The sequence below is a fragment of the Peromyscus maniculatus genome, chromosome 19 (assembly GCF_049852395.1).
Source record: "Peromyscus maniculatus bairdii isolate BWxNUB_F1_BW_parent chromosome 19, HU_Pman_BW_mat_3.1, whole genome shotgun sequence".
In the NCBI taxonomy this organism is placed as follows: Eukaryota; Metazoa; Chordata; class Mammalia; order Rodentia; family Cricetidae; genus Peromyscus; species Peromyscus maniculatus.
This window is the reverse complement of record NC_134870.1, coordinates 49,222,512-49,247,107: the sequence shown is the minus strand read 5'-3', so window position 1 is coordinate 49,247,107 and position 24,596 is coordinate 49,222,512. Positions and strand designations below refer to the sequence as shown.

General features: G+C 44.5%; 1 protein-coding gene across 1 annotated transcript in view; it reads left to right on the top strand.

Moving 5' to 3' along the window:
• The first annotated feature begins 7,870 nt into the window (after positions 1 to 7,870).
• The window catches only part of Fbn2 (fibrillin 2), a 214,223-nt gene continuing 197,497 nt past the window's right edge, over positions 7,871 to 24,596 (top strand). The window contains exons 1-5 of the mRNA XM_076555290.1: positions 7,871 to 8,744; positions 9,602 to 9,684; positions 14,286 to 14,384; positions 17,268 to 17,363; positions 22,738 to 22,833. Coding sequence (XP_076411405.1) covers positions 8,491 to 8,744; positions 9,602 to 9,684; positions 14,286 to 14,384; positions 17,268 to 17,363; positions 22,738 to 22,833 — 628 coding nt within the window. The 5' untranslated portion in view covers positions 7,871 to 8,490. The remainder of the gene's footprint in view (positions 8,745 to 9,601; positions 9,685 to 14,285; positions 14,385 to 17,267; positions 17,364 to 22,737; positions 22,834 to 24,596) is intronic.

Here is a 24,596-nt window from a genome sequence, read left to right as displayed (position 1 = left end):
GTGAAAGTTTAGATTATCAATGTTAAATATTTCTTCTTCCTTAATATATACTATAGATTCTAAAATTTCCCTCTAAGTGCTGTTTCCATGATATACATACAGGTCAATAAATTTGACTTCCATTTTAATTTAGTATAGTGTTTTTTTTAATTTCTTGAGACATTTTTATATGGGAGCTGTTTGGAAAAATATTATTTCCTATCTATGGCATTTCCCCCTATCTTTCTGTTTATTGATTTCTACTTTAATTGGCAGTCTTATGGTATACTTTAATTTCTATTCTCTAAGAATTTGGCAATGTATATTTTATTGCCAAAGGTGACTACCATGTTAGATAATTCACATGTTCTTGGGAAGAATGAGCATGGTGCAACTTTTAGATAAACTATAATATAAAATTCAACTAGATCTAGTTGATTAGTGTTGGTATTCAGTCCAGTCTTTGTCCTTTTGGGATTTCTGCCCATCAGACCCATCAATTTCTGATAAAGGCCTGTTCACAGCTCTAACAATTATCAAGATTTTGCCATTTTATTTCATCTATTAAGTAAATTTTAATCTAATTGGAAGCAATGTCTCTGTTTCACATTGAAATAAAAAGGGGGGCAAGTTTGAGTCAGTAATTTAAAAAGTGTTTCTATGTATATTGTAGTAGGAGCTATTTGAGCCATGCCCTGAAGCACCACCCCTCGTGAGGTAGTAGGTAACTGTTACACCTGCCTATGACCTTGAGGTACATGGACCTGGGGCATAGCCAATCAAGGACCCTTAAGACCTGGGATGCATGTACATGGCTCACTCTTCCCTGCCACGTCATTTTGGATGTTGGGACTGACCAGAACAGAGCTCTCCAGAGAACAGTGTTGGACCATGTCTCACCCTCCCAGGATCTTGCAACAATTTCTTTATTCTGTCTTGTGAGTTAACCCCCAAATAAATTCCTTTGATCATTAAACAGACTCCATGGATTGCTGGTGATATAATCCCAATAGTGTATTATATATTATTTATTTATTTATCATGTGTGGGATGATGGTGGTGTGGGGGTTTACATGCTGCGATGGACATGCCTATGGAGGCCAGAGGTCAACCTATGGAAATTGTTATGCTCCTTCCACAATACGAGTCCTGGGGGCCAAATTCAATTCTTCAGACTCAGCAACAAATATTAAACCATCTCTCGGGTACCATTTTCTTTCAAGCATAAATTTACAGAAAGTTGAAAAGACAGGGAAGAGATCCTACCTACTCTTCACCCAGATTCCCCCAATACCTACTTCTCAGATACAATATAAAACTAGAAAATTGACACATGAGGATTTGGGTAAGCACTACCATGCAGTTAGAGAGTGATTGCCTTGTCACAAAGGTGGCTTGAGTCTCCCCTTTGTCTTATCACAGTGCACTCACGAGATCCCAATATCCTGCAGTTGCCTGGATGCTCTTCTGTTTGTTCTGTACCTCTCCTGAGCACTTCTTACACACACATTGAGAACACATAAATAATGTGATAAAATTAGAAAAATAAATAAAGCTTACTGCATTCATCCATCTTTCCCCATGTATCGATCGGCTACTGTTCTTTCTTCTCAGTGTGTCTAGAGTCCCTCTCATCATGTCCTTCTTGGTTAGAGACCTTCCTTTGGCCATTATTTTACAGTAGGCTTTCTAGAGAAAACTTTCTTGCTCTTCATCTGAAAATGTCTTACTCAGGTGTAGGATTTTAGGTGGACAATTTCTCTCCTCTCTGTCACTTCTGGAGAAAAACCAGCTCCTATAGCTGTTACTCAATTGCTTTTCTCCAATGTACAAAGTCAATTCCCAGGCTGAATTCAAGGTATTTTTATGATTGATTTTAGTTACTTTGTGATGAATCTCAACGTCAATTTATTTGGGTTTACTGTGTTTATGATTTACTAGGATTCTTGAATCTGTGTGTGTCTATCCATTGCCACATGTTGGAAAATTTTAGACATTATTTCCTCAGGTAGTTTAACACTGTTCTCTCTTCTCTTGAATTTCTGATAATGATTTTGTTTTCTTTTCTTCTGGACCTCTGATGCTTTAATATTCAACTGATTTTCTCTAAATTTTTAGTTTCAGTAATTCTGTTCTTCAAACTGCAAGTTCATTGAGTGCTGGTTCCTGGGCATGAGCAACTCAGCAAGATTATATCTCAATAATAGTAATCGTAATAATAATAATTGGAAAGAGGCTAAAGATAGCTGAGTGGCAAGCTGCTTGCCTAGCTTCAATCTCCACTATCGCAAATAAATAACACAACTTATTGCATTTTTATTGCTGTATTTTTCAGTTTTAAATTTTTCATTTCTTTCTTTCTTGCTCCTTTCTTTTTAATCTGTGCTCACAAGTACTCAATGAAGCATTTTTATCATGGCTACTTTAAAAATACTGTCAGATAAATCCAGCATCCATGCCATCTTCGTGCTGGTGTATACGAATTTTCCTTTCTCATTTGTGTTCACGATTTCTTGGGTTTTGCAAGGGGAGCGATTCTCAGTTGAGTCTTAGACACTTTGGTCTTTGTGTTATGAGACTTCTATATGTTTAAACCTTCTGTTTCAGCTACCTTCCTGGCATCACACAGGCAGTACAGAGTGAACTTCCTCATTACTGCTTGGTAGTGGTGGAAGTCCTATTTCCACATCAAGAGTCTGTTAACACTCTTCATGAAGAGGAACACACTATCATCGCCAAACAAGAGTGGAACACATACTTCTCTCTGTAGTTTATCCATAGCCCCGAGCTGGGAAGGACAGTGGCACCTTACTTCTGTTCCCCAGGATGGTGCCATGGTGTGGGTATCCACACAGTCACGATCCTCTCTCTACTAGAGCTTTTCACATACCATCTAATAAGATAGGGGCATCTCATTACTGAGAGACTGGATGCATGGTGATTTTTGTTTCTTTTGTTGTTGATGATGTTGTTTTGGATGATGTCAATGTGAATGGATCGGTGGAGGGATGTCTAGGAAACTGGCAGAGCATGACATCTGCTTGTGTCTGTGAATTGTTTACTGAAGAAATTACTGGTGTGGGAGTCAGTGGGCTGAGTGAGTAGATTCAGTGTGGTTGAGCACTACTTCATTATCTGGGTACCCAAGGCACAGGAAACAGAAGAAAGAGGAGCTGACACTTCTGGCTCTTCCTTCTGAAGCAAGGTACAAATTTTTCCAGCTTGTGGTGGTTAGTGCTATCAACCTGATACAATCTACACCACTGGTCCTCAACCTTCCTAATGCAGTGACCCTTTAATACAGTTCCTCATGTTGTGGTGACCCCAAACATAAGATTATTTGATTGCTACTTCATAACTGTAGTTCTGCTACTGTTATGAATCGTTATATAAATATCTGGTGTGCAGGATATCTGATGTGTGACCCCCAATGGGGTCATGACCCACAGGTTGAGAACCACTGACCTAGACTCACTGGGGAAAGAAGTCTCAATTCAAGATTGTCTAGATCAAGTTCACCCATGGGCATGTTGTCTAGGGGGAACTTTCTTAACTGGGTTCATTGAGGTGAGAACACACACCCTGAATGTGAGAGGCATCATTTCATGGGCTGAACCTTGGACTAAATGAAAAGGAGAATGCAAGTTCAACGCTAGCATGCATGCATGCATTCATTGCTCTCTGCTCGATTGTGAATGTGATGTGACTAGCTGCTTGAAGTTTCCGCCACCTTGACCTCCCCACTCGGATTATAGCCGCAATTCACATCAGTCCTTTCTCTCTTGAGCTCTTTTTGTCAGGGTATTTTCTATCACAGCAACATGAAACACAACTAAGACACAAGTGATTGAACACTGGTCTCTCTCTTTTTTTTTTTTTAAACATTTCATTCTGGTCTGGCAATAGGAATCCTTCGAGGTTCTCAAGCCTTTGACCTCAAACAGAGACTCTACTTTTGGTCTCCCTGGTTCTGTGGCATCTGGCTTCCTGGGATGAGTCAGGCTGTTGAGTTCTCTGGATTTTCAGCTGGCAGAAGAGGCTTTTCAGTCTGTGGTTCTGTAAGCCAGCCCTCTGGTAAATGCATATCCACATAGATACTACTGTTGGTTTTGTTTCTCTGGCGAACAGGTCTGAAGTCCAGCTTCTCCACTGACGAGGTGGCATGCTGGTTCCTTACTGCAGTCACACTCTCCACAGGATCTTCTCCGATGCTGTGTAGGAGGTGGGAGGGTCACTTTGGTAGAGTATGAGGGTCAGTTTCCCATCTGCCTTCTGTCCGGGTATGTGTGGGACAACCACAGTTGATTCTATGTTTTAGTGGTAGAACAGCTGTTCTCTAAGAGGTTCTTCTGGTCCTGCTAGGCCACCCACTTTCATCCCTTCTACTGGAGATGACAGGTGTTGATAGAGGCTTTCCTAGTCTGTGATGTTAGTATTTCCAAGCTGCCAGCTTCCCCAGCACCAGGCAGGCATGCATGAGGCACCCACTTCCATGTCATTCCACAGGTCCCAAGCTCACTAGACAGCCTGCCTTCTTCCCAGTGTTTCGAGACTTCCTGGGCATACTGATTCCTCTTTCCCCATAGGGTGTTAGCTTAAGTATGTTCAGCAAGGGGTATAGAGAAGATTACACCTAACCCATATTTTCAAAACCCAGTCTGCATTTTATTTTTCCCCAAGTGGTTTAAATCAAATTTGAAACATCACATTTTATCACCAAAAAACATTTTTGTTGGTATAATATTAATAACTATATTACTTAAATATATAGTCAAATATGCCCGTAACTCTCCATTCAAAATGAAAAATAAATCATTAATACATAACAATTTCATGACTACACATGTGTGCACACACCACAGTGTATTGTGGGGTCACAGAAAACTTTTTAGAGTTGGTTTTCACCTTTCCACCCATGAAGGCAGAGACTTTCTCCATGTTCTGCTGCTGTGTTTGCTAGGCTACCTAGCTCTGAGTTTCTAGATGGTTCTTTCACCTTTCCCTCTCATCTTGACATAGCAATGCTGTGATTACAGATGTGCACCACTCCACCTGGTCTTTTACATGAGTTCTGGGCTTGAGTTCAGGCTCACACAGCTTTAACCCACCTTTCTTCCTTTTTCCTCACACATTGTTCCCACTGAATGAAATTTTAGACTCCTTTATGTGTCTTTCATTCCTAATTTATATCTCACTAGAAACTTACTGTCCAAAATATGATTTTTGGCTAACTGCTTACTCTGTGGCTAGGCTGTAAAGGTAACCAGTTTATTTTACTTTGCTTTTAGTTCCTTTAAAATTCAATTATTTTAATCACATAAAACATATAGATGGTTTCAAAACTACAAGAGTTATCTGTAGCTTCCTCTAGAGTTTCTCCTACATTCTCATTTCCCCATAAGTCATCGCTGTTAGACTTGACTCAGGCTTCTATTACAAGACAATGCACAGCACAAACACATAGACAAAAGGCAGCATTCAACGTGAAATCATAGGTCTTTCATTTGAAATAATTATAGTAAAAATGGTATATAATATAAATATGCCATTTTAATCATTTTGATTACATATTTGATTAAATAGGTTGGCTTGCTCCCAAAGTGCAGCCATCACTACCATCTCCCTTTAGAACTTTGTCACAATCTGGAATAGAAACTGTGCAACCGCGGAACAACGGCTCACTATTCTCTCCCTCCCTAGTTCCTGGTAGTGTGTATCCTACTTTGTGACTCAATAAATGACCCGTTTTACCAACACCTTGCTGATGTCCCCACAGCTCTCTTTGCTAGACATCACTCCTGAGGACACACAGCGCTCCTTATAATTTTCCTTATATTTTCAGAGTAATCCATAAAACGAGTTAAGCGTGCATGCAGCCAATTCTTCACTGGTGAAATGTTTACGTCCTTTGCTGTTACAACAATGCTGCCATGAATAGCCTCAAGGAGCCATCATTTTGCATTTCTCCGAGTATTTTTATGCAGGCTCCTAAAAGTGGTATTATGGAGTGAAAGAGTGAAGACACATGCGATTTTAGAACGCTTGGGCTTAATGCAAGAAGCAGGAATGAAATATAAAGTCGTTTAAGTATTAAACGAAAATTCACAGGGTAAGATTAGAATGCCACTTTAACTTCTGAGATTATTTATTTAGCTCCTTACACAATTATTTGACTCAAAATGCAGGAAAAAGAAAAAGAAAAAAAAAAAAAAGACTTCTGTTGCTTCCTGTGTCTCTTCCCCCAAACCGTGTGACTCCTGCTTTTTCCTCCTGCTCTATGTAGTTGCTAGAAGGGTTACTACCTGAGAGTCTTTGTCTGCCAACTACAGCTACGCTGGGGAAATAAAGGAGGGAGGTGTGCCAATTCTCCAAGAATTTTTGGCTGTCAAATAGCACATCTGGACAATCCAGGCTAGGAAAAACAAGGATGCACACTCATTTCTTTTCAAGCAAGGGTTTCTGGGCTGGAATCAGTCGGACACTGTTTTCAAGAACCCTTCCTAAACTGCTAGTTCATTCCTAGTTTTCAGAGGTGTGTGGTCCCCTGTCCCATCAATTCCACTAAGAGATGGCAAGGGCTTCATAGACACCTCCCTCCTGAAAGCAGGGCCACAAAAGACCCCAGAAGCTGAGGGAGAGACACCCTAAATTTACAGACCATTCATCGCACCAATCGCTAGGTTTAATCATTAATCAGAAGGGGTCTAGGACAAAAACTAAAGCCACGCCCCAGTCCCATTTACCAGCCACTCTGCCAACTGACCTCCCAACAACATTCCCGTTTAAGGACCCAGGCAGAGTTCTGCCAGGGGTCACACCTGAGCACATCTCCTCTAAGGACTCCTTGTGACTGTGGCGCCAGCGCGTGCCCGAGGCTCCTTGCCATGATACGAATTCCTTCTGTACACTGAGGATGTAGCTCAATCTGGAAACGTCCAGCCCGTTTGTTCTACCGATTGATGGTGTCCCTGGTAGGAGTAGCAGGGCGCTCCGAAGGGCCTAGAATCCTAGGACAGGACAGAAGCTGAGATCCATTGTAAGGGTCTGTCTCTGGCCAACTGCGAATGCCCCCCACCTCGGGTCAGAGTCTCGGTCCCTGCAGGAGAACTGGGTCCCATTTTCTACCATGCGGTCTCTGTCCCACGGGGAAGTTCAGTAGCACTCTCGGGTTCCCTTGTCTCCAGTCCTCGAGACCCCGGAGCTCTCAGGAGGAGAGGCAGGGGCCCCTGCGGGGTCTCTCCCCAAACCTGGTCGCTGGCTGCCCCCTCCCCCGCCGTCTGCTTGCTTTGTAAGGCAGTCAAAACAGAGCTAGCGGCCAAGGAGCGGCACGGGAAGCCTGGCCGCCTCGCCTCGCCTCGCCCCTCCAGCGGGCCCTGGCCCCCTCCTCTCCCTCCCCTTTCCCACTTCTCTCCTCGCCCTCACCTCCCCCCCATCCCCCTCTCATTTCCTCTGGCACCCCGGCTCGCCAATCCCTCATCCGAAGCCCCGCTTCCAACCTAGACTGGGCGCTCAAACTACGCACCCCCCCCCCCGCCCGCCCGCCCCCCGCCCCAGCACACAGACTTCTACCCAATCTCAATCTCCTCCACTCCCTTCGCCCTGCCCCCCTTCCTGCCTCTTCCCCTCCCCCCCAGCGCTCGCTCCCCTGGTCTCTGCCGGAGATCGCCCCGTAACGTTGTCCCCGCCCACCCCGCGCCGCTGGCCCCTCCGTCCCGGCTGCACTCCACGTGTGGACCGCTGCGCCCCGGCCCCCTCTGACAGCCGCCGCCCGCTGTCCCGCCCCGCGCCCCGCCGGGCCTCTAAAACCCCGGCGCCGCGCCCTCCTCCGCGGCATCTTCCCCGGCGTCCAGCCTCCTGCCCTCCCTCCCGCCAGCCGTTCCGCCTGGGCCCCGCGCACCTCCGCCGGGCTGTGCAGCCGCCGCCCGCGCCTAGCTGCCCCCAAAGGACGCCAAACGAGCCCCGAGGAGACCCTCCTCTTCTTTTGGGGGTGACTTTTGTTCGCTCGCCTGCTTCCTTTGGGTGACTTCTGCAGCTTTCCAGGATCTGTGCCCGGAGCGCACGGGAATCCGCTCAGCCTCTTGCACCCCCTCCCACCCCCCGCCTTTTTTTTTCCCTTGTGAGGTCCGCTTTCTTTGTAACTTTATGCCGCGGCTGCTCGGGTTACTTTTGTAATTTCCCGCCCCCACCCGCTGGCGGTCCTGGAGTCGCTCGGGGCAGTGGCCCGGGGGATGCAACGTGGACCTCGCCGGACTACCGGCTGCATCGCCGCCGCGCCTCGCTGCCCCCAGCGCTAGAGCCCGCGCTCCGCACGCTGCGGGTCAGGAGCTGACGCTCGCTGCATCCCGCTCCATCCACCAGGGCACCGCCACCCAAGCGAGTCCCGCGAGCTGACGAAGGGCTGGTCAGACAGACCCTGACTTTTTTTTTTTTTCTTTTTCCGGGCCTCGCGGATTTGGTCTTCGACAGCCCCTCTCTCCGCGGGCCTCGGTCCCTGTGCTCTTGGCGCCGGCGATGGGGAGACGGCGGCGGTCGTGTCTCCAGCCCTATTTCGTGTGGCTGGGTTGCGTGGCGCTCTGGGCGCAGGGCACAGCGGGTCAGCCCCAGCCTCCGCCACCTAAGACGCTCCGACCCCAGCCGCCCCCGCAACAGGTCCGGGCCGCGGTAGCGGGCTCCGAAGGCGGCTTCGCGGCGCCCGAGTACCGGGACGAGGGTGCGGTAGCGGCGAGCCGCGTCCGCAGGCGAGGACAGCAGGACATACTCCGAGGGTAGGTGGGCGGCGGGGTGGCTGGCTTGTGCGGGGGACCTCAGCTTCCCTGCCTTCTACTGCACACCCTCCCTGACTGTCGCGCTGGCGGGTAGAGCGGCAGTCCCCTCCACTAGGACACTTAAAGACCCCCAAAAGCTCCAGGAGCGCCCTTCGTTTTCCTCCGGGAAAGCCTCAATTGCTCCGTGGAAAGCCCTCCCTAGGGGGCTTCGGCTGGTTGGCGGTGGGAGCGGGCCTCAGGGTGTGGATGGCAGAGCCTAAGCAACGTCTGTGGCGCTGAGAAAGGGTCCCAGTGTCAGACTGAAAGCGGGCCCGGGTCTGCCCTGAGCAGGGCCCCCCGGAGTCTTGCCTGCTCCCCCACCATCGGGGGCGCAGCTCTAGAGCCTTTTGTTTGAGGACGTGTGCGGGAGCAGTTGCTGGTGATCATCGCCAGATCCAGCGCTCCGCGTTCCAAGTCGCCTTCCTTGACACTTAGGGGCCAGAGACAACAGTTGATCAAGGAGGGATGGATCTGGGAACAAGGGCAAGGATTTCTGAACGCAGTGTTCCTTTTGTTCTCGGCATCCAGACTCTAGAATAGTAGCAAATTATGTGTCTCTTGTTTCTTCTCTCGGTTTAAAAAGTCAAGCGGGGGGGGGGCAGAGGAGAGGGGATGTTTAGATGTTCTGGACCCTCCCCCATTCTAAAGTCTACCCATACTTCCACATCTGCTTCCCAAAGCCCGAAGAATTTGAAGGGGGGTTTGATTTTTGTTCCTTGTCCTGATACCTACTCACTCAGGCTTTGCTTAGGAAGATCTTTTTGTGTGTGCTGCTGCACCCATCCTTACGTGGACATCACCGTGTTTGTCCCCTGCAGGCCCAACGTGTGCGGCTCTAGATTCCACTCTTACTGCTGCCCTGGATGGAAGACGCTCCCGGGAGGAAATCAATGCATTGTCCGTGAGTGTTTGCCAGGGCCCACAGTTGAGGGCAGCTTGCACAGCTCTGTTACAGGGCTGACCTTACATGCAGTGTTTGAACACCCAGTTGCTCATACAAAGCCATTGGTCACAGAACCGTGGTAATAAGAGCTCAGTGGCAGGGAGGAAGCCGCATCAGCTGAAGACTTCATTAAGGGAAACTTGGGAGGAAGACGTGGATCAAGGGTTTAGAATGCTTAGATGGTTTGTTTTTTACCTTTTGTGTGTATTGATACAAAAGGAGGGCTTTGTGTTAAAGCTATTCCCTAGATGACGCAACATCACCTTTCCTTTAAAAATTCCAGCTAAGACCGCAGTGTTATAAAGTTCACTATTGGACCCCTAGGTTTGGGCCATCAGAAGATCAATCTTAGACCTTTATCCTACTTCCTCATCTCTGGTTTGCCCTCAGCAGCCACATGGCGAAGATTGAAAAGGAATACTCTCACAGATTTTTTTTTAATTGACCGAAAGTTAACAGGTTTTTTGTTTTGTTTTGTTTTCAAGAGAATTAATTTAAGTTGTAGATTCCTCCCCCCCCTTTTTTTGTGAGGGGACAGTTAAACTTTGAATTTCCCCATGCCAAATCTTACAGTGGACAGTATGTTTTCTCAAATATGACTCTTACACCTTGAAAAGGTCTGTGCATCAGAACTTAAAGGTTCAGGCTACTTTTTCAGCTTCCAGAGTATATATGCCGGTCTCCAAGTTCTAAACTCGTTAGTTTCTAGTGTTACGATCAAGGACTCTGAGAGGTCTTACTTCACAGGCTTGTGGGGTGAAGTATGATAGGTCTTTCCCTGCATGTTTATGTAGCCCGGCCACGTTTGTCCACTCTGGAGGACAGCCAGGTCACAGACAGCACATGCATTTACAGCCCATAAATGACTTTAGGCTGACCTTGGTGTTCCCCAAGGGAAAGATAATTATGCCACTGTGAACAGAAAAAGGGCAAGCTGTCCTAGCCAAGGGGTACTGTGGGTATAGTGGCATCTCCGACTCTATATTTATTGGTTTTGTGGGTTTGAGACAGACCCTAAATGCTATTTCTGTGCAGTTGTTTCAAAAAACAGAAATCTGAAGTTTTATTGTAAAGATTAGTGCGCTCGCTCGCTCTCTCTCTCTCTCTCTCTCTCTCTCTCTCTCTCTCTCTCTCTCTCTCCTATTCAAAAATCCCACAACCTCTAGTAATGAAACAAAAATAAGAAGCAGCTACTGTGTCCTTTTAAGTGATTGATTCATAAATATTTTAAATAAACCCATGTATGTATAGACCTTTGGTTTTATGGGGGATAGAAAAAAAGAAGGATGGTCACTTGCCTTCTCTCCCACACAGCAAGTCCTATGTGAAGTATTTATAGAAGGTGCATTACTCTTCCCGGCCACTGGGGCGTTGCTGTGGCTGCCTCACACTATTGGGATCCACAGACTCTTGAAACAGCTAACGTCACTCACCACACACCTGCCGCACTAGCTGGGAATGACTTAGGCACTGTGGAAAGTCTGACTCACTAAATGTAATGAATGTGACTGCCATTATTGAGTTGGAGAGCAGCCGAGGAGAGGGGATAGGTTTACGGTACGTGTTGAAAATCTGTAGAGTCAGGTTTTTATTGGATCAGTAAGGAATGGGGACTGTGGAGAGCAAAGCCTCCCAGCAAAGCTGCAGCTGTAGCTTAGGCATGGCCCAGTGAGTGTCCACTTTTAAATACTTTGGGTCTTTGACGATCATCGTGCCGTTTCCTTCTTTAAAGATCAGCTTTGAGCACCTCACAGTGAGTATGGCCGCCCACATGTCTTCTATTTGACATATTTGGGCGCTAAGGAGACACGTGAAGCAAACCTTAACATTATCTTCCTATCTCCAATAAATATTTATGATATTTATGTCTGGTATGTCTAAGTAGTATTTGTTAATTAACATCTTAGGAAAATAATTTGCATACTTGAGAGTCTAAAATGTGTGGACTTGTACACAAAATCAGCAGTGCAGCTGTGGTACCATCCCTGCCGCATGAGCCTCACCTAGTTCAGGTGCATTAAATCCAGTAATTCTGTTGTTTTTGCATCTTACAAAGGTCATAGGTGGAGAAATACGGAAACTAAAACCATTATAGACGTAAAACCAGGAATTTTTAATTCCCCAAGTTCTTGGTAACAAATATTTCTATGTTGAATTTATTTAGATTTCACCAGGAAGCAAAGACAAATCCTGAGGCAATTCACAAAATAATGATGATAATAATATGAAGACCCGTGATCCGTTTTCTCATATGTTACATCTCCACTGTCCTTCTATGCAGAACAAGCTGTAAGGTTTAACGTTTGCCTCTTACCAGGCTTGACGCAAAGAAGACAGTAAAGAAACGTCTGTTCCTTAAAAAGCACGATGCATTATGATTTTGTTCTCTACTTCATTGTGGTCACTTTATTATTCGTTTTTTAAAGACAGGATCTCTAGCTCGTCTGCTGTCATGGAACTGTGTTGCTCAGGTTGGCCTTGAACCTCCCAGGCTTTCTCTCAGCCATCCAAGCACTGCAATTACAGGCCTGAGACATCATGCCCAACTGTTATTATCTTAATTGTGGCTTGAAATGTCACTGAAGTACTTCCAAATTTCCATGTTTGTTTCCAAACCTGCTTTATAGCTTTCTTTTGTAAAAAAAAAAATCATCTAAGAACATGAAATAATGGAAGAAGAGTTCGCTTATGCATTTATTTATGGAGAAAGTACCACAATAGTGTTTTGATCAGTGGGAAAACAATGGATTGGGATCGGCTTGGCATCACAGCATTTGCCAATGGGGGAAAAAAAAAACACATTAGACCCTTCCAATGTAATTCTTTTCATTTATGTTTCTAATGAGAAAACTGAACCCTGGGATGTTTTGAGTATTTTCTGTGCTCACAGTGGATCATTGGCAGAGTGAGAACGCAACTTCACACCTCTTATGTATGTACCACATGTGTTAAGTGCCAGCCCATGCGGCTTCTCCTCACGTCACCAGACTCCCAGTATGGATGTACAACCTTTCTCCCGCTCCTTCCAGCATGCCCAGGATTCACCACTTCAGTTAAAATGAAGGAGTTGCAATGAGACCCCAGACCGAAGTGAGCATACAGAGGAAGGAGTTCTTCAGATTTGCTTCCTCCTGGCCTGTGTCAGGGACACACTGAAGCCTCGACAGACAAGTCACTGCCTGAGAATGTCCAGGCTCCAGCCCCTCAAACCTTCTTGTGGTTTGAGACCTAAATGGGGCTGCTACATTTAAGCCCAGATTCACCTGCCAGCTAAGAAAGAGGGACCCTTGAAATAAAACTGTATTTTAATTAACATTTGACATAGAAAAACTATCGGTGGTCAGAAACTAATATATTTAAAGTATTAATTCTACAGTGGAAGGCATTTTCTTGCCTTTTTTTTTTAAAAAAAAAAGTCTTAAGACCATAATATTTTTACAGTATTTTCATTCAGGACAACTAGTTGAGACACTGTCCATATTATGCAGATGCTAAAGGGAGATCTTAGAAAAGGGAAGAAATTACCAAGTTGTTTTTCTCCTGTAGAGTGCGGGCCTCACATTATAGGGGTCCCAAGTCTCTTTGAAAACTCCAAGACCTCTCTCCAGCAAAAGATCCTATGCACATTGCTGTATTTGCATGCTGTTTCAGGACATTCCCAGACCCTTCTCTTATTTCTTGCATCCAGAGACAGATCAAATCAGCACACCGCCTTCATGCTCAAAGAGGGAATTCAACTAGGGAGATAGAGATAAATCTTTCAGCTCCTTAATGGCCTGACTAAATTTGGGAGAGAGTTCCCATTCCAAGGCACTTGACTGTCGATTTTGAGTGGCTGTGGTATGTGCTGTGTCAGTGAGCCTAAACTTGGCTTCGATGACCCGAATATTCACTGGAAGTCACAGCTGTAGGAAGCTTCAGTCCCCAGCCACCCCCCCCCCATCAGAATGGCTTTTTAGAGCAGCAGGAGGGTTTTAGTTTGTGATAATACGGCAGAGGAGAGACTGGAAAAAGGAGAGGAGTCATGAAGGGGCTGAAGATTGATGGCAGGGCAGGGCAGGAGCCAGCAGGGATGGAATGTGCAGGGAACCCGACGTTTGGCCAACTCATTAGGGACTGGAGTCTCTGTCTACCCATTTCACATTCTTGAGCAGTGGGTTTTATTTTCTAAGATGTTCAGTCTCCCTGGGTTTCCTCACCACTGCCAGCACCCTGGGATCAAGACTGCCTCCTTTGGTGAGTCCTGAATTCAAAAGTTACCAGTTTTGAATACAAAAAAAAAAAAAAAAGCAACTTGTATTGATAATCGAGTTAAAGAATTGGCGTCAATTGGTATTATAGCATTCTAAAAGAGCTTCATTTGTTTGTACATCATCACAAGGAAACTGTAACACTTCGTCCCGCATCTCCATTGGGTGGTTTTATTATGTACTGAAAGTCAGATGTTTTGCAACATTAATCATACCCTGGTTTTCCAGACATGTGGTTTTAAGATACTGGCTTTGCATCATGGTGGAGGCTGCTGTCACTCATTCCCACTCGTATTGTGCTCTCTGCAGCCATTTGCCGGAACAGTTGCGGAGATGGATTTTGTTCCCGCCCCAACATGTGTACTTGCTCCAGTGGACAAATATCCCCGACCTGCGGAGCAAAATCAAGTATGTTGCCTCTCTGTGGCTCTATTCTCCGAATTTTCCGTAAGCCTGTGAACCAGTGGCAAGGGTCCTCCTTGAAGAAGATACGGATTGGTGGTTGTTCTCACTAATCAGACCTGTGTTAAATTTTGAACGGAGACAGTCTTGGTGCAAGAGTTGTTGGCACGAGTAGCTAATTGACAACAGAAGATGTGTCTCGGTGGTGGGATGGGTAGGATTCCGTGAAGTAATGCTTTGTTATAACTATAACTTCCTGAGCTTTCACTGTGCGCAGCATTCTGCGTGAATTGTTTACATTATTTATTATTATAATTATTATTATAATCCTCTCATTGACATTTATTTGATACTGATATGATCCCATTTTGCAGAGGAGGAAAGTGAGGCACATATGTATTAACTAACCTACTGCCCTGCTTTGATATCTGCCGCTGTGATAAACATCATGACCAGAAGCAACTTGGTGGGAGGAAAGGGTTTGTTTCATCTTACAGCTCCCAGGCCAGAGCCCATCACCAAGGGAGGTCAGGGTAGGCACTGAAGTCAGGGAGCTAGAGTCAGGAACTGATGTAGAGACCATGGTGGAATGCTGCTCACTGGCTTGCTTACACGGCTTTCTCATCTACCTTCTTTACCAGCCAGGACTACTTGCCTAGGTGGTATTGCCCATAGTGGACTGGGCCCTTCCACATCAATCATTAATCAGGAAATGTCCAATAAACTTCACTAGGGGTAGTCAAATGAGTCATTTCTTCTAGATAACTCTAGTTTGTGTCAAATTGACAAAAATCTAACCAGCTCACCTACCCAAGGCAATACAGACTTGAGTGTCCTGACTAAGGCTTGCTCACCCTGTCCTCCCAATTGCTAGCCTGTATTTATTGTTTTTTTTTTGTTGTTGTTGTTGTTGTATGTAACTGGCAGCCTCTGTTCTTTTTGTGTCTTAACTATGGGGAGAGAAGATTAGAAAGACCACAGGTATTTACTGAAATACTGACCAAATACTTTATATGTGCTAACTCACTTTGCTGCACATATTAATTCCCAACAATTCCATGAAGGTAACTATAACAAGTAGACTAAGAATGTATTTTTTTCATGACTCTAGAAAATCGCGGGACTCCAAAGGCCAAGATTAACCTTCTGTGCGAGTGTTTAAGATCACATTAGCATAAGACAGAAATGATAGTTTACTTAACTGCTCAATGGCTAAACAAAGGCTTTAAATCTTCCTAAAATGAGCATGAACTTGTTACATTGTAATGGTTGCCTCCAGAGGTTTTTGCTAAACAAGGATAATGTAGAACCCATCTGATTCAGGAATAAGAGTCAAACTAGGCACACCAATGTGTTTGTCTTCAGATGGACCACTGACCCAAACCTCTGGGATCATTGTTTTTAATAGTCTGTGTTTTCCCAGTGATTTCAGACTTATCATTCAAACTCACAAGGATGTCAAGTGCCTTCGGGAGCACATTTCCCCTGCCAGATTGTCTGCCAGAGACCCTTCCTCGGGTCTATATTATCTTAGTCTCTGTTTGCTCACACCCACCCTTGGCAACAACACATAAACAAAAGCAATGCTGCTTCCTAATGTCCAGGCCTGAACGGGGAATGCTTACATGGGACCTGGTTAAGTCAGGCCGCCACACGTTGTTTGGCCTTTAGAGAACAGCTAGTTTCTTTCCATCAGGAACTTTTCTAACCCTTCTAACCTTCATCCTGCTTGAACTTGCTAAAGCTTCTTAGCACGATTTATCACTAACTTCCTGGAACACTTTCTTACACATGTGTGCCTGTGTGTGTGCATATGGAAGCCAGAAGTTAACCTGGGGTGTCATTCCTCAGTTACAGCTCACCTCCAAAAGGAAATTCTTAGTTCATTGCTGACCACAGTCTATGTGGCCACAGCTGCTTTCTGCCTCAGCAGGTGGCCATGTCACCCACCCAGTGTTTATACAACTGCAGCTTTTCTTTCTCCATGTAACTCTTTAAATATGCGGACTCTACTAGACAATATATTCCAACTCCACCTTTTGCTTGCCATGTGCTTCAAGCCATCCTCATCTTTCCTCCAGACTCCCATCTTCCTGACATCCTCAAGTTCCCCATTCACACAGCAGTTCACCTTTTAAAATCAAATCTCTTCACTTTCACTGCATCCCTTCCTTCCATCTGCAATTGGGACATACTTAACCCTTTGGTGGGCAAGGGGCCCCACCTTATCTGGTTGACCTTGCCTGCCTCTCCACGATACCTTCTGCACCTTCTGCATCCTAAAGTCTTGAGGTTGATGGGTTCTGATCCTTCAGGAGCTGCTTCTTGCTACTGCCCATGCCTGGCTGGTTCTCGTTTTTTTCAAAGCTAAGCCTAAACATCACATCAGAGTGATATTTTTTTTCTGCATGCTGTATCTAAGTTCCTACTGAATCTGGACCATCCTCCTCCTTACTATTTTTCTCCATACACTTTACAAATTATATAATTATACATTTGCTATTTATAATTACCTTGAAGCATTTTAAACCGATTTGGTCTGCAAGCTTCCACGAGGACTGACTCCAAATCCATCATGGCAGCAGGCACATAGACCCTGCTGTATAAGTGGATATGAGTATCTCTTGTATGCCCTAAACTATGCCACTAACATCTACTAGGGATTTCCTTTGACACTGGAATGGTAGTTTATTTAAATATACACTAAGTCACATGTGGTAAGAGGTATATCCACATGTTGAACCCAATAACAAATGATAAACACTTATTGGATTATAACATTTGTATCAGTAGGCTACCTAGAATATATTTGTCATCAGGTTAGACATGTAGTCTATAGACTGTATAATTTGGTGATTGACATCTGTATTTTTCTTGTGTTCTTCACAGTCCAGCAGTGTAGCGTGAGATGCATGAACGGTGGGACCTGTGCTGAGGACCATTGCCAGTGCCAGAAGGGATACATCGGGACTTACTGTGGACAACGTAAGAAACCTTAGGAACAACTTATTTATAAACAATGTGACTTAGTGGCCATTTCGTTCTGGTCAGAACGAAAGTTCTTGCAAAGCTCATGGGTGGTCATTGGAAGAGAGAATTTAGCCTGGAGGAATTCTTCCAACTTAGTAGCTTTTGTGCCTTATAATGTTAATGTGGAGCACTAGTGATGTGCTATCAAATTTGACATTCATCATGGGTATTTACACCACAGAACACAGATATGTTCCTGAAAAAACAGTAAAAGATACTGGGAAATTCTACAGCTCCCTTTACCCCGCCCCCCCTCCATACATACAATTTTTAAGAATTGTTCAAAATTAACCCCATGAGAGCCAATTTCACACATTACCATTTATTCAAATCCATTTAGTACCAGAACACAGGATTGCAGGAATATTTGAAAAGTTTAGACATCACTGTGAAGGAAGAGGCATTTAGCAAAGCTTTTGCCCACTTGCAGTACTGGAAATTACCATCAGGGCCTTGCATCTGCCAGGCCAGCAGGATGGTACTGTGCTCTGTCTCTGTACCAGTTAATAAAACTGTCTTCACTGGAGAGAATCACACCATGATAAGGGAATGGTCCTGTTTGGAGAGGGGTGTAGAGTGTAGCTCCTGGGCTGTGACACATCTCTGGGGAATACGTTTGGTTAATGTTCACCAAATTGTAACACTTTCATGAGTACTTATGATGTTTTTGTTTGCTGGGTTACTTTAATTTGCAGTCCTGAGCATGAGTCTGAGGCTTGGTACATGAGAGGCAAGCTTTCCGTAGCCGAGATGGAGCCCAGGCCCTCTTTACTTTTTAATTTGAGACAGGATCTCACTTGAAATTACCCAGGCTTTGTTTGAACTCACCATCTGGCCCACACTGGCCTAGAACTTGTGATCCTCCAGCCTTAGCCTCCCCAGGAGTTGAGATGTACAGTCCTGCACTGCCTGGCCCAACCGAAATTAACATAATCTTAAGTACATGTGAAGAACACAGCATTAGAAAATGTTGAATCATGTCGAGAAAGATCATCCATGTTACTTCATTCACATTTCATGTGAGTCTAGACTTCTGGGCTTCCCTAAGAACTGCTTATCTACTTCCAACATGGAAGAACCAATGTGAAGTGTACGTGGGTGTCTGCTTTTAATTATGCTATTTATCTTTGTTACAGTTTAAAATGTTTCTTCATGGTGATAAACATGTATAACATGGCATTTATCATCTTAAAACTTTTAAGCTCCAGTTCGGTGGCATTAATCCATTAACATTCCAGGGCAGACATCACTTCCCCATCTTCAGATGTCTGTGCTGTAAAACTGGAGCTCTACACCCAGGAGGTCATGGTCCGTCCTCACTTCCTTCCCACCCCAAGCCCTGGCACCCGTCATTCTGTCTTTATGCTTTTGATTGCTCTAGGTACTTTATACAAGTGTAATAATAAGGACATATAAATGCAGTATTTGTCCTTTCTTCACTGGTCCTTTTCAGGTTACTTAGCCCGATAAACTCATGTTTTATCCAGGCTATAGCATGTATCAGAATTGCTTCCTCTTAAAGATTACTACTGTCAGAAACACTCTCTCTCTCTCTCTCTCTCTCTCTCTCTCTCTCTCTCTCTCTCTCTCTCCCCCTCTGTTTCCCTGTTTCTCCCTCCCCCACTGTGTGTGTGTGTGTGTGTGTATCACTGTTTATGCAGCTGTTCACGAACATTTATATTAATTCATCTTTTGGCTATTGTGAGTAATGCTATTTCCAACACAATTTTTTTGCAAATAACTGTTTTGAGTCCTGGTTCCCATTCTTTTATATACATACTTAGCAGTGGAGTGGGAGACATTGGGATGCTCTGTTTTTCGAGTGTTTGAGGAAGAGCTGCCCTGTTTTCTGTTACAGATGCACTGAGTTATGCCTGACAGGAAAGCAGAAGGGCTCAGCTTACCTTGCCAATACCTGGCATTTTCTTCCTCTTCCTTAATTAAAACCACTCTAATAGATTTGAAGCAGTAGCACATAGTGGTTGTCCTAATTATTTTTAACACTGCCTTCTAGGTGGAAATGTAGCTTCCCAATTAAGGCTATACAGGTGTAAGACAATCTCAAGAAAACTATTCAGTTCAAACCAAAATATTCTGGTAAAGGCAGGAATAGGCCAGCTCAAAGATTAGATAATACATGTGTCAGTGCTTGCTTTCTCTGTTGCAAACACTGAACTCTGCCACTGTGTGAAGATGACTACAGGCAACATGTAAATGAAAGGGTTTGTGTTTCTAAGAGAGATTTAGAGGATAGATGGGAAAGCCAGGTCCCTGTGATGGTGGCTTCTTATTCTCAGAGGACATTGCAGGCAGACCCTGCATGGGACCATTATCTAAACAGAGCCAGTGAGGGGAAAGGAATGAACCAGGATCCCCGTGTTTTGAACACCTAGCCCAGAGTCTGTTCAGCAGACTCCTAGTCTTAGGGCCCCTCTCATCCAGAAGGGATCGTTTGGCTTTCTCAGTAGCTCAGTCTTCCCTCTTTCTGAGATGTCCGGTTCTTCGTCCAGCCCAAGAAATGAGCAATCCCCTAGGTGATCACCAACACCCCCATTACAGTCCTTGGGAACTCTCATCTTGAATATGAGAAGACCTCCACTCAGGGCTGCATACAGGACCAAAAATCACAGAGAAAGGCTGAGAAGTGGTTGCACTCTGAGGGCCTCTTCTGAGAGAGGGGACACCCCTACTCATGATTAGCAAGGTGAGAACTCCCAGTCAACCATCATGAAGACTAGCATTAAAGTAAGGAGAAGAGGGGATTGGACTCCATCATAGCAGGGTGGTTCTCTTCTGTTGTTGCTCTTTAGTACAATCTTTGGATATTGGAAAACAAGTCACCAATTCATGCGTATTTCACAGAAAAAAAAAAAACAGCATTTAGAGTACAGAAAAGAAGCCATGTGTGGTGCACATGCTCTTAATTTTGGCACTTGGAAGGAGAGATAGGCAGATCTCTGTGAATTTGAGGCTAGTCAAGACTACAAAAGGAGACCCTATCTCAAAACAAACAATCAAATAGTCCACCACTCCAAGAGTATAAAAAAAGCCTTTGGCTTTTCACACAGGTTTACTTAATCCTCACAATATGGTGGGCGGGGAACCACCAGCTATTAGGAGCAGGCATGCTGAGGATCAGGGAGGTTGGAAGGCTGGAATGGAGGATAGGACTCATTGCTTAGGATACCCATCTGCCTGGCAAAGTGGTAGAAAAGGTGCTGGGAAGGGCTGGTATGGGGTGAGGTTGCATCAGTAACCACAGTGCTTGGAGGAAGATCTTAAGGCCAGCTAACTGGTCTTCTTCTGTGATTGACAGGAACAGGAGCAAATGACTGGCAGTGCACTGGGTCCCAGACTTTACGTTCACAGGATCCATATCAATATTCACAGTGTTAGAAATCTGGAACTAGAAATGTCAGAACTATCTGCTAACTCATTTTAAAATGGGTGCTCACCCATGTCGCATGTTCTCATAAATATTTTATGAACAGTAACTTTACTTTCTGAACCTCTAGACACATTATGCAAATGAAAGGACATGGTAGTCTAGCACAGACAAATTAGATTAGGGTTACGAAGTAAGTGGCTATCTTCTGAAGGAGGAGCTGAACCTTCATCAGTACTGTCCTCTTGTCTGGATTTGGGAAACTCAGGAGAAGCAGCCTCCTTCTTATAGGTTCCAGTCAGGGGCAGACAGATTCTTTCCATTTGTGTCTTTGTCCGTCAGGGGAGTGTTGAGATATACATGCATTTGGAGGATGGAGATGATCAGATGCCTCTCTCAGTAGTTCATTTTATTTATTAGGGGAGGGGGGACGTCTCACTGAAGCTGGAGCTACCATTCAGGTAGGCTGGCTGGTCAGGGAGCTCCAGGAATCTGCCTGTCTCTGTCTCCCCCGCGCCAGGATTACAGAGGCACCAAACTTTTTGTATGGATACTGAAGTCCAAACTCTGGCCCTCATACTTACGTGCAAGTCTATTCCTGGCTGAGCCAACTCCCCAGCCCATCTGTGTCTTTTCCAAAGGCTGGTACAGTAACAAGATGTGGCTGGGAAAGTGGCTTTCATTCCAGTTTCCTTCCACTTGATACCGTTGAAAGAAGATTCCTTACATTTTCATTAATCACATTCAATTAGGGTTTCCTTCCACAAGATATATGCGTTGGTCAGTTGGGAAATCCTAGATCCAAATCTAGTTAACGGTTTACGATTGAGCTTTCCAATCCTGGCAACGAATTCCAAGAATTCCACACTCCTTAGAGATCTCTGGGAAATTCCTGTTCTCTTTGACTTTTCTGTCCACCCCCAGTCTGTCTCGCAACCCTCATGGGCTTCCTTCTGCCTGTCCTGTCCTTTGTATTGACTCCTCTAACATTTTTTTTTTTTAGCCTGCCCCATGTTTCAAGGCAATGGTGGGTCAGAAGTGCTACTTAGAAACATACCGTGTGATGGGTAAGGAAGCAGAAGACATGCCTCCTAGGGAGACACACTCCTCCAGAGCCATATAGCATCATGCTGTTGAGCAAAATGTGACTGCAGCAGCTAATCCTGAGATTCATATAGCATATAGTATCAAAGTGTGACCCAACAGCTAGCCCTGAGGTTTATATAGCACATAGTATCAAAGTGTGACCACAACAGCTAACCCTGAGGATCATATGGCATATAGTATCAAAGTGTAACTGTAACAGTAACCCTGAGATTCATATAGCATATAGTATCAAAGTGTGACCCAACAGCTAACCCTGAGGTTCATATAGCACATAGTATCAAAGTGTGACTGCAACAAGTAACCCTGAAGTCATTGACACATATGATGCTTTAGGATGGAGAAAATCTTTTTTTGTGCAAGTATGTGTCCTCTTGCTATGATTGGCAGAGCAGAAATCACCCCATGCTCTCTGGACAAAGATGATGGGCAAGGAAATAGCCAAGTGGCTGCACCTTCAGCCTACTTCTGTCTACTAATTGAACTTATTTTTTGATACATACCTCACTTGGAGGGGACATCAATGTGTTTTGCCCCTGATGTCCCAGAGGAACAGGTAGTAGAATATTGAATAGTGATCTTCTGACTTTTGTGGGCATCAGAACCAGCCAGTCCTCGTGAATCTGATAAAGAAAAAAATCTTAATAATAAATGTTTAATTAATAATAAGATCTATGAATTGTTGAAGCATCTCTGACGTAGTGATCCAGCAGACTCATTCGCTCCCATTTTAGAGCAGCAGTTGGATATAAAATGTTTTCTTGGCCACATCATTTCAGGATTTTGCTGTGCTTGGAGACGTGCTGTTTAATGAGCTGTTTCTTAATGTTTTGTGTGCAGCTGTCTGTGAAAATGGATGCCAGAATGGTGGGCGTTGCATCGGCCCCAACCGATGTGCTTGTGTCTATGGATTCACGGGGCCACAGTGTGAGAGAGGTAAGAGGGGACCAGAGACTGGGGGACTTCTGTTTGCAAAGTCTATTCTGTAATGCCCCAACGATGTACTCATGCTTTTTGCCATTCTGTGGTAGTTATTTTAATGAACTGTATTTTTTTATGTGCCGGGAGTTAGAATTGTAAAAATTGGAGCAGCCCTATCAGAACCAGAAGCATTCAGTGATTTTCATCACGATGATTTGAGTCTGAGAAGCCACTTCAGAAGCAAAAGCTTCAGGGTGATGCTGACTGACTGACTCCTGGCAGATTCTCATCATGTACTTCATCTATTTTCTAGACACTATTGGGAGTACCCCCTCTGCTGTAAAAAAAAAAAAATTAATGGCAATATGTTCCTAGCTAAACGCCACAAAATCTGACACAAATTGCCATAATAATAAACACACACTATATTCCGTGATACAAGTCCAGAACTAGGGGGCTTCGTGTCAGATGTGATCAAGGCTTTCAGTGTCTTACTCCATCCCTCTTAGCTCTGCACTCCTGTGTGCTTCTGTTTGCTCTTACTCTGGTGGGTTTTGGAGTGTTTTGTTATTGTTTTGTTTGTTTTGTGATTGTATAAGGACTGTCATTATTACTAAGGCAACATAATTTCTTGATCCATCTATAGAGAGAAGCCTCTCTTTAACTGTTTCTTGGTCAGTTATAGTCTTCAGAGATATTCCATGCTGGTGGGATTAAGCTTGAGTTCTGCGCAATAGTCCATGACAGAGGATAGCGTTATGATGTTGGCTCTGGATTCAGCACCCATTCCTGCAGCATGGTATGAGGTTAACCTTCCCAAAGCCACAAGCAAAAGATGGCTGGGTATCTGAACCCAGCAGAACTTCCCTTGGTCAAGACAAAAAAAGGGTTGAAGGAATGGCTGCTTTAAGCAAGCATCCTGCGCTGACCACTGTGCCTCTATAAACAGTCCTTAAAGCCGGCCTGAAAGCAGCTCACGGTGATTCCAATAGCAATTAAACCTGTTTCCTATTAGCTACTGAGAACAGCCAGCATTGATGCTCTCGCAACTTAGCCGTAGAGCCTGATACCAAGTGTGGCCACAGTCCACCAAAGAAGTGAAACCTCATCAAATGTAATAAACAACTACTTAGCACCGAGCCAAGAGAGTAAATGTAAGTTTAGGTTAAAAGTAACATTACATTATCCCATTGTTATGTACATCTTCAAGTTATTTTCCCTGGCCTTGTGGTGTTATCTAAAGTTACACAGCACTTTATTGGAAAACTAAAGTCTATGGAGTTAATGTCAATGAAATATTACAAGTATATATGCAAAGAATTCTTGGAATTGTGAAGATAACCTGTACTTCAAAACCTAAACTCATCAGGTGTGGTGGCACATATTTTCAATCCCAGCACTCAGGAGGCAGAGGCAGGCGGATCTCTGTGAGTTCCAGGCCGGCCTGGTCTGTAGAGCGAGTTCCAGGATAGGCTCCAAAGCTACATAAAGACACCCTGCCTCAAAACAACAACAAAACAACCCCCCCCCCAAAAAAAACCCCTAAAGCCTAAACTGATTATCCTCACAAAAATGTCATATTGGTATTCAGGGTAAGCCTTGAGCATAAGAATGGTGAAGTATGAGAAGTTAGACGTATGCCAACTTTTAACATATGTCTGTGTGTACGCACATTGAGATACTTATGCTATTCCTAATGTAATAGAAACTTCTTGGGACTAAAGTACATTCCACAGATGACAGAGTCTATCATTAGTCTTAGGATGAATTTTAAAGCT